The sequence below is a fragment of the Montipora foliosa genome, chromosome 7 (assembly GCF_036669935.1).
Source record: "Montipora foliosa isolate CH-2021 chromosome 7, ASM3666993v2, whole genome shotgun sequence".
Lineage (NCBI taxonomy): Eukaryota > Metazoa > Cnidaria > Anthozoa > Scleractinia > Acroporidae > Montipora > Montipora foliosa.
The window spans coordinates 15,848,404-15,860,903 of record NC_090875.1 but is presented as its reverse complement, the minus strand read 5'-3'; the positions used below and the strand labels follow the sequence as shown (position 1 = coordinate 15,860,903).

General features: G+C 39.7%; 1 protein-coding gene across 1 annotated transcript in view; it reads right to left on the bottom strand.

Moving 5' to 3' along the window:
* Positions 1-3,848, bottom strand: part of LOC138010838 (angiopoietin-1 receptor-like) — a 25,700-nt gene extending 21,852 nt beyond the window's left edge. The window contains exons 1-3 of the mRNA XM_068857834.1: positions 3,579-3,848; positions 2,234-2,346; positions 347-405 (exon numbers count right to left, since the gene is read on the bottom strand). Coding sequence (XP_068713935.1) covers positions 347-405; positions 2,234-2,329 — 155 coding nt within the window. The 5' untranslated portion in view covers positions 2,330-2,346; positions 3,579-3,848. The remainder of the gene's footprint in view (positions 1-346; positions 406-2,233; positions 2,347-3,578) is intronic.
* Positions 3,849-12,500: the final 8,652 nt, after the last annotated feature.

Below are 12,500 nucleotides of genomic sequence, written 5' to 3'. Positions count from 1 at the left end.
ACACCATCTTTTTACTGCATTTTTTCAATGCCCTGTGTATGAATATCAATTGTGCCAAGTTTGAAATAAATCTGGATAGTACGTCATTTTCAAGGGAATTACCTTAAATGAAATGGAAAAGTGATCCTCGCACAATTTACGCAATTTTCTCTTATTGGCACCTGAAAACTTCAGGTGGCATCAGCAGTTGTCACAAGACACAATTGCTTAAAGTTTCCAGATACGTGAGAGGATGAACTTTTGATAAGCCAATAACAAAAGCTGGAAAATGAGCAGGACAAAAAACGTGTCTGAAGAATGGTCCATGAAGAATGAGTTGCATAGAACAAAAAAATATTGGACTTACGTAAAATTCAGCACCTCCGTTCGCACATAGCCCGGAGTATTCTTGTACACTATATCCATCTGTAGTGTAAAATCAATAGCAGTCGTTAATATTAAGGACCTTTGGATCGGAGGACGACTAAGCGTGCGAGTTTTCTCGCGAAGAATGTTGGCCTCCAAACCTTCTGCGCATGCTCAGTGCGGAAAACTGACACTCGTAGTCATGCTTGTCCTCCGATCTAAAGGTCCCTATCATTCGAATGATTGACTTCTAAATTACAAGACTTAACCCTTAGCCTTCATAAGGGACCACGACCGACAAAGTTCTCGCCAATGGTGGGAGGGGGGAGGGGGGGAGATAGATAAATAGATGGTTTATTAAAACACTATAACAATAACATACAATGATATAGTAATAATCAATAGATAATAAGAATGAAATTTTAAAATACTTAAAAATACTTTACAAATATTACAATTTACGAAAATTTGAAAGTTCTCACAGATTTGTCAATAATTAGACCATCGCAGCCATGGCGTATATGAAGGAGTTCCTTGCCCGATTAGTTTTCAAATTGGGCACATAAAAACTGCATTGTTTCCTTATATTGTAACTGTTGCCGCTGCGAGTTGGAGGCAACAAGTTTCTAATCTTATGATTCGGGTCCGGAAGGGTGCTGTTAAAAAGGGTGTTACAAAGCTGATCATGGTGTTCGCCCAGAGGTAAAATCCCCAAAACATTCAACCCAGTGTTATAGCTGGTGCCTGGTACTATGATCGATATGCCACGTTTCTCTAAATGTACTAGTTCCTTTTTAAGATACTGGAGAAAGGCATGGGAGGGGGAGTGGGTGGCGGTTTAGGAATGTCAATGCAATCTCTACATCCACACCAACACTATGTCCCTATTAACCCATTCTTCCCGGAGTGACAGTTCATAGCAGAGCTCTTTTGGCGCGCGCGCGGAGCACCACTTCTAAAAAAATATGGTAACCAATTTGGTCCGTACGACCGTGCGACGACCCCTCCATGTATGCCAGTGTGACCAGTATCTTTTGCTTTTCGCCGTTTACTATAAAGGATTTCCAATGGCAAACGTGGACACAAATGTAAACTTCATCCCATAATACAGTATTTTCGGCTGACTGAAACTCGTATTATACGCTTACCTAAATACGTAGAGCTCAACTTCGAGAACGAGTACTGTACTTGTTCTCGTACTTACACTCGTTGCCGATCCTAACATTCTCTATTTCCTAACATTCTCTATTTAGGGCCTCGCTGACACACTTTAAAAAAAAGTTGCCCTACAATAGCTTTAAACGACGGAAAAGAAGGAAGGGATCTTGGGAATAAGCTTCCACCCTAAAATTGACAGGTTCCTCTTTGCAAAAATAATCATAGTGTCACCCACTGACAAACCCAAGGATAACCATACCCACAACTTACCCCATACTAAAACTTAGCAAGTCGGTAAATCACAAAAAGGGTTTTATGATTATATACTGAGTTGCAAAATCTTGATATTAAAACTATAAAGCAAGTCTGCGCTACTAATAGGCCATTTACGATAAATTAAAATTCAGATTGAAAGAGAGATTTGGAGGACAAAGACAAAGGAAAGTGAATGATATGCTAATATCTTTCACATTCGTTCCAACGTGTTTCTATTGTCTTTGTCCTCTCTGCCCCGTTATCAAGCCAAATATTGACATTTGGAAAATGGCCTATTGCCGCTGGCAATTTTCTCAATGCGAGAATAGACCTATGGTAATTAAAAGTTGTATTTAAAAATAGTTTTGTTTTGAAGAAGCTGCTTGAAAATGTAGATTGCAAGAGTTTAGTGCATCAACATGATGATAATTTTCAAATTATGCTTTCCTGCCGCCAGTTGAAACACTATGCTTACCTCCGCCGTGAAGTTTTCCGCTGTTTCTATGAAAATTTTTGATGACTTGTTCTGCAGCTGTGGTGTGTATTGGTAATTAAGGACTTTTATAACCATTTCCACTTTAACAAGTACTGTCAAGTGAAGGGAAAAACGAAATAAGATGCGGTCGAGTTGAAGTTTACGTTATCGATCAGGGCGGATATGGAGTTTCGAAGGGATAATAAATTAAAAGACCTTAGGTTGGTCTTCCATTCAGCCTTCTCTCTTGGTAAAAATACAAAAAAAAAAGTAAAGATGTACTACTCCATCCAGCTTCAAGGTACTCCTCCGGTTTATCCATGCATGCGGCTTCATTTCGTTCGCTAGGTTTATCTGCAGCTGGATTTATCTGCAGATAGACCGAGGCATAACTGAATTTTTTGTCAAAGTTTACAGCTAAATCCAAAATGAAATTGATGCCGTTGGATACGAAGTTCCACCTAGAGTACAGCATAAAATCATGGGGGTACGGGAGAATCTGTCAAGTCTGACTTGGCACAAGTCTGAAGGGTATGAAGTAACAGCTAGCCTGAGAGGCATAACAGTTTCCCAGACCTCAAATAGGAGAGGAATAGGTAAAAAGAGCCGGCTTTTCTGCGGCCCAAAAAGGGTGATGGGCTGAATTGAACTTGATCTAATTCGATAATTCCCCTTTGATTAGCGATCTGACTTGCTCCCTTATACAAACAAGACACCGCCACCAGCTCTTCTCGTGCCACTTGAAGGGAAAGACACGAGGAAACAGGGCGAACCACAGGCGGCCGAGCTTCAGTCAGGCAAAATTCAAAGTTCTCAATAAAAAGTCGTACTTTATCGCCTTCTATCTCGCAGACAAAATCACATTTTTCCTGCATCAGTCAATCTCAAACTCCGGGGATGGCCACTCGGATAAATTTACTTCCCCTCGATCAAGTCTTAAAGTCGAGCGGGCATCTATTGATGAGAAAAAGCGATGAATGACTCGCTTTCGAAAAGCTAATGTTCGCAATGAACTAATTTCATTTTTTTTTTTTTTTCAAAAAAAAAAAATAATAATTGTTGCTATGTTTGTTTCAGGAAAAAAAAAATGAAATTTGGCAACGCTTATTTGCCCGGCAGGGCGCCGCCATGGCCATCTTGAATAACTGTGATTTGTAAAGATTATATCAGGTATTAATTGCGGCGGCTTTTCTTTGTTCAGGTGAACCTTCCCTTTAAGGATATTTTCCAATATAAGTTATGTGTGACTTACAAATCTCGGCCAACGCTCCTACGCTAACTCTTTTTTTTCCTCACGAGTGGCTTCGTAGGGAAACTTATAAATAGAAACCGAAGAAGCACTCACCTTTGACGCTAACATTGAAAATGTACTTTATATTGTCATGGTCACTTTCACAAAAGAATATACCAGCGTCTCGAACGGAAGCTGAGGTAATGCGAAGCTTGGTTTCGTCATCTTTCAAAACCCGCGACTGCGTTTCCACAGCTTCACCGTCTTTACGGGACCACTTCGGCGAAGGTGCTTCTTTTGATGTCGTGCAGTTAAGAGTGACATCTTGTTCTTCGGTTACGTTTACGTTCACAGGTATTTCAATTACGGCCCCACGGGCTAACAAGAAAAATTATATAGTGGACAACAAGCAGTGAATACTACAATGTCTCACAGGGATAGAAGCATGCGCTCAAGCCTGTTCGCTGAAGGACTACATGTGCAATCGGTGATTTAGCTTAGCGTTTCACCCTATCACAATCTTACAGGGAGATAACAAAAGAAAAATTTTCTTGTCTGTGGCTGCAAAAGTACGCGAATGTCGTTTTGCCTTGTCGTGCACAAAAAAATTACCACGACAAAAACGCATCCGCGAGTAGTAATCAAGAAAGTGGTATGTCTCCCTGTTTTTTGTTTTGTTTTTGTTTGTTTTTTTTTTGTCTTTTTTTGTTTTCTTAAAAGCGTCTCACGCAATCTTTTAAGAACAGAAAGTGCATAATCTTTCAAGAGCCTTGTCACCTCTATCATGATGCCAGCTTGGGCGTTGCATCCCTACATCCGGACATGTATCATAATATGTCTTAAAAGCGTCTCATGCAATCTTTTAAGAGCAAATATTGGACAAAACTGAGTAGGACTTGAAAGTGCATAATCTTTCAAGAGTCTTGTCACCTCTATTATCATGCCAGCTCGGGCATTGTATCTGGCGATCTTGAAAGAGTAATCTTTCAAGTGTGTAGTGAAGCAAGATCTGTCTTGGAACAAATCGCTTCTTTCAAGAGCAAATTAAACGTCCGTGAACCACGGAATCTGGCAGCGGTTATTACTTCATAAATTTATTAGTTATGACTAATCAAAGTTCCTACCAGTGCAATGATATTTCGGTCGCGTGCATTTGGCCGGTTCTGAAACCCTACATCAGTAAAGTAGGCATGCTCATAGAAAACGGAAATTTCACAATGTCAGGAAAAAAAACACAACAAAATATACTTATCTAGTCAATAATCGCTCCTGGTCAATCCAACACTGTGCAAGTTCTAGAATGACAACATCATCGTCATGATTATTATTATGAATTATTATAGTACATTTGATTTTGACAATAGCACGCCCCTCAAGCCGAGTTACAAAAACATTTTGAAGCTTCAGAAACAACGTCAAGCTATATATATAGGCTTTCAGCCGCACCCTACGAGGCAGCCCTCCAACACCTGCTACGCGCGACAATTTTGGGTTTAAACAAAGTTCATCGTAAGCAGCCCTGAAACTATATTTTTTTAGGACTGTAGAACTTTGATCTACTTCCGGGTTAACAAATATGGTCTGAAACGAGGTATCGCTGCCATGCTGTGTTTTATCAAAGTGAAAGCAAGCATAGCGCTGAAGAGAAGACCTATGAAGATACTTTTGTTCGCAGCCAACCTACCGGCTAACCTCCCATCACGAATCCTGCGCCAAAAGTAACCGGCTCTCTTACTGATTATTATGGGTGAAAGATACTGACTAGCGGAAAAAAAACAAAACAAAAAACAGCGTTTTGTACTTTAACTAGCGTAGTTAATCAAGGATTAGTGAGGTTCGTTCCATTCCTCTTTTATCATCGACGAGGCATTTGAAGCGAGGCATTTGAAACTATGGGGACAATCGTTTCGTACCCTTTACTTGTGTTTATTCAGTAATGAAGGTATCGCACAATAAGTATTTTGACTGTTATCACGTTGCTAAAATGGCATTTTAATTCAACTTAAACGACATATAACCTACTTCAAATGCAAAGAAACAAACTCTTTAAACATGCAGAGAAGTTTCAGAATAGTCGAATCTGTGAGCCGAACTTCTCAATACAGTTTCCGATATCCACTTGACTGGAAAGACCCTGAGAATTCAAAGTGGTACTTAAACCTAAATATTGTTAGATCAGCGCGGCTTTGCTCAGAAACGCGATTTCTTCTTGAACTGTAGCTGTGATTCTGCCCGTTTTCATTATACTTGACCCAGGTGCCCATCTTCCAAGGGCATCGGTAAGCTTGACCCACGCCCCCATCGTCCAAGGGCATTCTGAGACATGGAAACAGGTCTGATCGATACCCCAGGGACATCCTGTGAAAGTGACAGGATTGGAATGCGTTCTCCTCGAGCGCAATTGCCTGAAAACGGGAAATACCATAATACTCTTTGTTTGTCCACCCAAATTTTAAATAAGCATTGTTTCCAATTTCTCTTGGGACTTTCTAATGGTCCCAAGAGAAAACAAAACAATGCTTAATCAAAATTTGAGTGGACAAACAAAGAGTATTATGGTGTTTTACGTTTCGGCCAATCAGTTTTTGGGGCAGGCCGACTCGGCTGCCTTCACTAAAAGGTGGTAAATTTCGATGAACTAATGGTTTGGGCCAAGCTTCGTTTGAGCATGAGCTACAATCCTGGACAAAAGTGTTGGGAAGGTAGCGTCACTTTTGAGATAGCCCCCCTATGGGGGAGGGGGGGGCGGGGGGGCACAAGAGCATGCTCTTTCCCAAATAGTTCAGCCAATAGTTAGAATAATCGAATTAGGTGTGAAGTGAAGTGATGCGCGCAACCTTTCAAACATCTTTTGACCAGGATTTTAGTTTTCGTTAGAGCACTGCAAGCCTACTCACATGAATAACTTAAGATATGCAAACGCACTGGACTCTCCATCATTTGGACCTTTTGAAGGACAGAATGCATTCATTAATTAACAGGAAGTTAATGCAGCTGTGTATGTTGCTTGTTTGCATCACGAGAAAAAACATTAGTCAGCTCAGCTTATATCGCTTGCAAACCCGTCACGCAATTTAAGCCAAAATTTATATTGAAAACCAAAATTGAATAAAAGGCGAGTAAAGGGATTGACGCGGAAATTTATCGTCGAAACGTTTTCCGAAGAACAGTTGTCGGAATACAGTAGCTGTTATTCTTATGCAAATAAGTAATTGCGAAATCAGCAGTTAGCCAAAGTGTTAATCAACCTAATGAGCTTCGCATTCAATGGGCAAGCCATCAATAGCAGTTCCTGCGAGATCACGAGGTCAGATTCTAACATTGTCCCATAGCTTTGGTTTGCATTCCGCAAATATTATAGTTGTCCAAATGAAACAAGAATATCAGCTGTATTAAGAAATATGCAAAAACATTAAACGGCATTTTTACCAGTGATAATGAATTGGTGTCCATGTTAATTAGGTTTAGCAGAATACTCCTTCACCAATACCAAGATTTACCTAACGTATTTGCCTTGTTGAAATTGTAAAATTCATTTGCTCATTTCTCTGCTTCAAACGGAAGAAACACCACAGCATTCGTATCCAAATCGAAACATACAGGAAAATAAACTCAAATGAAACAGGTAACACTTTCTTGTCTCGGTCAAAGAATGATAATAAGTATCACAACCAACGACCCGTTTTACATAATTAATTGCCGTATTAAGCAAGGAAAATTGACAACAGACAACGACACGCGGAAACCAAATGTTAGCTTTTAGCTCTTTTTTTCAGGGTACTAGTTAACAGCAATGCATCTGCGTTTCGCTGTTTGTGTTCATGTTCATATCGATGTTGATTCATAAAAGTGTATAAAAACGGAAAGTTCGTATTAGATGAAAGCCTTCAAGTCGGCTACGGTCAAATTACAACCGCCATTGACAGAGCATAAAACGTCTCCTAAATGATGGTTGGATATCGCTTGTTGTTTCAATCTTCTTTCTTTTTTTTTTTTTTTTTTTTGTAAATTAGCGAAACTTTTGCTTTGTTCCGCGTTGAACATCGACTGCCCTTTTAATTAAGTTATGCTATTGCTTACTCTTTGTCATAGCTGCCTCGAAATTTTCCTCGTCTTGCAAGACATTGTACGATTGAGTTATACCTTGTTAACATGTACCCTGATCTATTCGTACCTTGAAAACTGTAGACCTTGAAACATACGAAGAATTTCCTGAAACGGATCCTCTCCCTTTCTGTTGCGAACTTCTTTACAAACAACAAGAGCCTCAGAACAACGACTGAAATGTTTGTCTGCAACCTTACGTGAGCTTATGTGCAGACGTCCCCTCAGTTATCTTTTGTTACACGCTTGAATATAAGAAGGTGGGTTTCGATCACATGTTTCCTCCTCAAAAATATTTTCTATATATGCACCCCTTGCTTACTCCTTTACCATCATCATCAGTGACTGGCTACATAGTGTCTCAAATACTATTTGTGGAGAAATGTGTTACTGCTGAGTCAAAATTGAAGGCGTCAAGAATTTTTTCAGTGCCTTGTTCCTGGCACTTAAGCAGGTGATCAAAAGCTGTTTTCTTCTGGTCATTGAAATATTTTCTTGCCTTGGGGCACGGAATTATTTCATCGTCACGGCGCTGTTACACTGTGAAATGTTTCGTACAACTTGTCTCGCAATGTTTTGGCGTCATTGTGAAGGAAAAAGTTACACGAAACATTTCACAGTGCAATCAAGTGCAATCAATGTTATGCTGTTTTTAGAAACTTTCATGTAAACATGGTTCAAACCCTTTGCTCTTCTTTTGGATATTCCATTGCCATTAGACATGCAGGCGATTGATCTACTTAAAAATGGAATTATTTTTTTTTCTCATTGAGGATTTGTGAGAGGGCAGGGCTGAATTAAATCAATAACTGTTGAAAGTCGTCGATTTCTGGTCTTTTTTAAGCCCTTCTGGATATCACAGGTGAATAAATTGCTTGCTATGCACTGAATCAGAATAAGAGCATTTGTCGAGGTGAATCTTTGCTAAACAGAACAATTTGTCTCATTAACATACGAGTTTGCTAACAAAAGGCATCATGCTATTCACAAATTGACATCAAAAGGTAAAAGACCGTGCTAAACTTCGTTAAATCTCCAATTGTAAGTCTTTCAGTTTGGCTTTCATAACGAGCGAGTTAATTATTAGCCTTCGATCAAAGAGTCATAAAATCTTGGGTGGCAAAAGCGCTAATTCATGGTAAATAATTTATTTACAATCGGCGCCCTATACTAATGAGCCCATACATTCTTTGTGAAATTTCAAATTTTCAAAGTGGCGTTATTTCGAGATTATCGGGCAAATCAAAGTTTCCGGGATAGCTCATTATGCGCTTTCAATATTCAGTAATGATTTTTTGGCTGATATGAGAGACTGAAGAAAACGCTTGGCCAATGCTAATTAGGCAAAAAGTGCAAACAAAGATTCCCCTTCATCAGCTGCGAGTGGCAATAGGCCATTTTCCGAAATACCAACTATTCAGCTTCACAGTGAGGCAGTGAGAACAAAAACAGTAGAATCACGTTGGAATGAGTGTGAAAGATATTTACATAACATCCACTTTCCTTTGTCTTTGTCCTCTAAAACTCTCTTTCAAGCTGAATTTTAATGTATATCGACAAAGGCCTATTCAGGGTCTAAAGTTCGTCGTAAGCAGCGCTGAAAACATATTTCATTAGGACTGAAGAGGTTTTCTTCCGGGTTAGAAAATATGGTCGCAAGCGAGCGCTGAAACGAGATATTTATAGAGCTGTCTTGAATGAGATCGAGATATAACAGCTTTTGTATTCAGAGTTCAATATCTTCGCCGCTAAATTCCAACAATAGAGGTCAAATCTGCAGTTTGCTCTATAACTTAAAACAATAGGAGCCATAATAACGCGATCACCAAATGTCAGCGCTCCCTTGTTTCCTCGTCACGGCCAGGCTTGTTCACGGACTGCCAAAACAACCAAGACAAAAAATCGTGGAACGCCTGATTGAATATGCGGAATTCATAATGAATGGCGCACTCGGAATTTTCTGTAAACCTAATTTAACTTTTTTGCACTGCTAAATACAAAACGTACGGTGCAAGAGAAAAGGGAATATAATACTAGCAAAAGAAAAAAAAATCTATAAAAGCACGGAGTGGTAAGAGGCATTCGAATTGATCCCATTTGTTTTTTTTTTTGTTTTTTTTTTTACGATAAGAAAATTGGTAAAACACGAATTTTCCGGGATATCGATTCGTTGTTGCTCATAATAACAAGCATATGATCAGCTCTGTAGACTTGATAATCACTAAACGACCATAAGTTTAATTGCCCTTGTGCGTGACGTCTGCCTAGATGATTTCACAACCAAGACTTGAATTCGAAAATCAAACTTGCAAATTTTAGCTTGAACTGAATCCCAAGGGGGAAAAAAAACTTGTAAAGGACAGTGTCCAGATGATGTGAATAATGTTGTGCAAACGAGGCTTGGTGGTGAATTTTTGAGCTATGACGTCATGGTGCCTTGGTCTATTAGTCAGTAATTACATAATAACATACGGGGCCATTTTTTATCCGTTTGTCGCGACATTGAACTGGCTTCCATCAATGAGTTCACTCGTTATGTGATTAATTAACACGTAATCGCAATATGCCCTTGAGCAATAAAATATTAATTTCGCTTGTATAACTTTGAACACACGTGTGAAATTAACGTGCCCTCGGACTCATGGGATTAATAAATAACTAGTACACAACATGAGCATGAAAGAATGCAAAACGAATAACGGATACACTTTTATAATCACTTTACATTAACCGTGTAATCATTACTGCATGTTTATGCTGTATATGGTGATGTCAGATTGTTTACTTGTAAAAGCGCATAATTATGAATATGTGAATAGGAAATGCACCATAAAAATTCATTACGATTGTCATTTATGGATACACATATTTATCCCATATTCAAGCTAAAGCCACAGTTACTCGTTGAAACCTTTTAGTTGAAACTTGTGTGCAATGGCGTTGCGAAACGAGTTTAGGAGGCATTGCACCGTGTAACATAGTTTCGTGAAACTTTTCTGAACTTCCGTTGCGAAACAGATTTAATGAAAAGTATAACCGCTTTCTACTTCTGCAACGATCGCAACGATCGCATTGCTGATAAAAACAAGAGTTTAACCGTGTACAGACACGGGCAAACGGCATCAACATCCATTCGATTTTGGTGAACGATGTTCAACGATCAGTGACTGCTTGGGTGGACAAACGGTTTCAGCACATCATCAACATTTGATTCAAATCAAAGAAATGTTGAATGGTTGTTGAAGAAACGTTTAAACGCCGTTGAACTCATTTAACATCTATTCAACTTTGATTCAACGGTTTCAACATCACTGTTCAACAAAATCGAACGGATGTTGAAGCAAATGTTGAATACGTCTGCCCCTAGTTAATTAATAGACGGGAATGGTTATGAAACCCAACAAATTTTTTTGTTGTATGTTTTTGTTCTCTTTTTTAGCCTTGACCGTGAACAAAACACAATAGTTATTTACTCCGTACTGAGGAACTAACCAATAGAAACGTGTTGGTTACGTAATTCATGCATGATGTACGAGCGCAAAACAAAAGATTGTGCACGGTCGTGGATTTTCCAACCTAAATCTTGGCATTATTGTTTGCTCCTTTGATGTTTGCCGAGCTTCCAAACCAGTCTCCTCTATTAACTATGCTTTGCCCGGGCCTTAACACCTTATTCGTGAAAGTGGTCTCGCTTGGTCTCGTCACGCTATATCCGCTGGGTAAGCCAATCAGAAACCGGCCAAGACCATGAAACTAGTATCAACTTGTTTTGTGGGAATCTAGTAACAACATTTCGAGACTAGTTTCAACGTTCCCGAACAAGTTTCGACTTTATGTTACACGGTGCAACGTCTGCAGAAACTAGATTTGTAACGCGGTTGCACATATGTTTCAGCTAAGCTAAGAGGTTCAAATTAAAGTGTAACAACGGCTTAACTTAGCCGGCTAACGCTATCAGTACGTATCAGTGTTCGCGGTGACCGATTCCGCGAACACCTTCTCGATGTTGAGAAGAATGACAAGGATGCATGTAAGCCAGTCGCTCGTCATTTCTCCCTAACCACTCCAAAAAACACATGGCTATCTGCGGCCTTTCCCTACATCTAGGTACATCTAGGAACATCTAGGTACGACGGAAAGCCGCAAAAATCTGGAACAAGAATTCATCTTCCAAATCGGCACCCTTAATCCTCATGGTATTAACGAAAGCTTTTCATTTAACTAATATATTCCTATTTTTCACGTTGCCATGTTACCACAAATAGCGTAGCTCCTACTCTCACAAAAACTACACGTGATGGAGTTTTTTGGCGATGTAGAGCCTTCAAGGGGAAACGAGAACCTTTCTCTTGTTTGTCGTGCAGGCGTGTCGTGTATTAGCAATATTTTGATGACCCAGTCACTGCCAGAGACTTTGACAATGAGCTTGCTGCTATGAATGACGCTGGCAAGCACTTTGTTAAGGTAACTTACTATCTTGAAGGGGATGATCCGTTAGTATTTAGCTGCTATGAGCGTTTGTCAGCATTAGCCAATGCAATAGCTGTTGAATCATATGCCAACACTGAGGCCAAGGCTCACAAACATGCAGGTGGAAATATGGTGTTGTACAACCAGTTGGTTGCTCAAGCAAAGGAGTGCATCAACCTGGGGTTCCGCTTTCACCAGCAGAAATTCAGCGTGCAATTCCATGATACAGTCCATGCATTTAAGTCTTCACGCTTATGCTGCCCAATGCAAGTTCAAGCGCTGCAGCCAACTGCAGCCTCAGTTCAGGAACTGAAGCAATTTAGTTTCCTTACTAATGCACAAGTTGTACAGCTTGTCGAAGAGCTCCCCAAGTCTTTCCCAACTATCTGGCCATGGCTTATGGCGCAGTAATTGAAACAGAGAAATGAAAAGTACAGTGGTGGGCCACACATGCCATTGCTC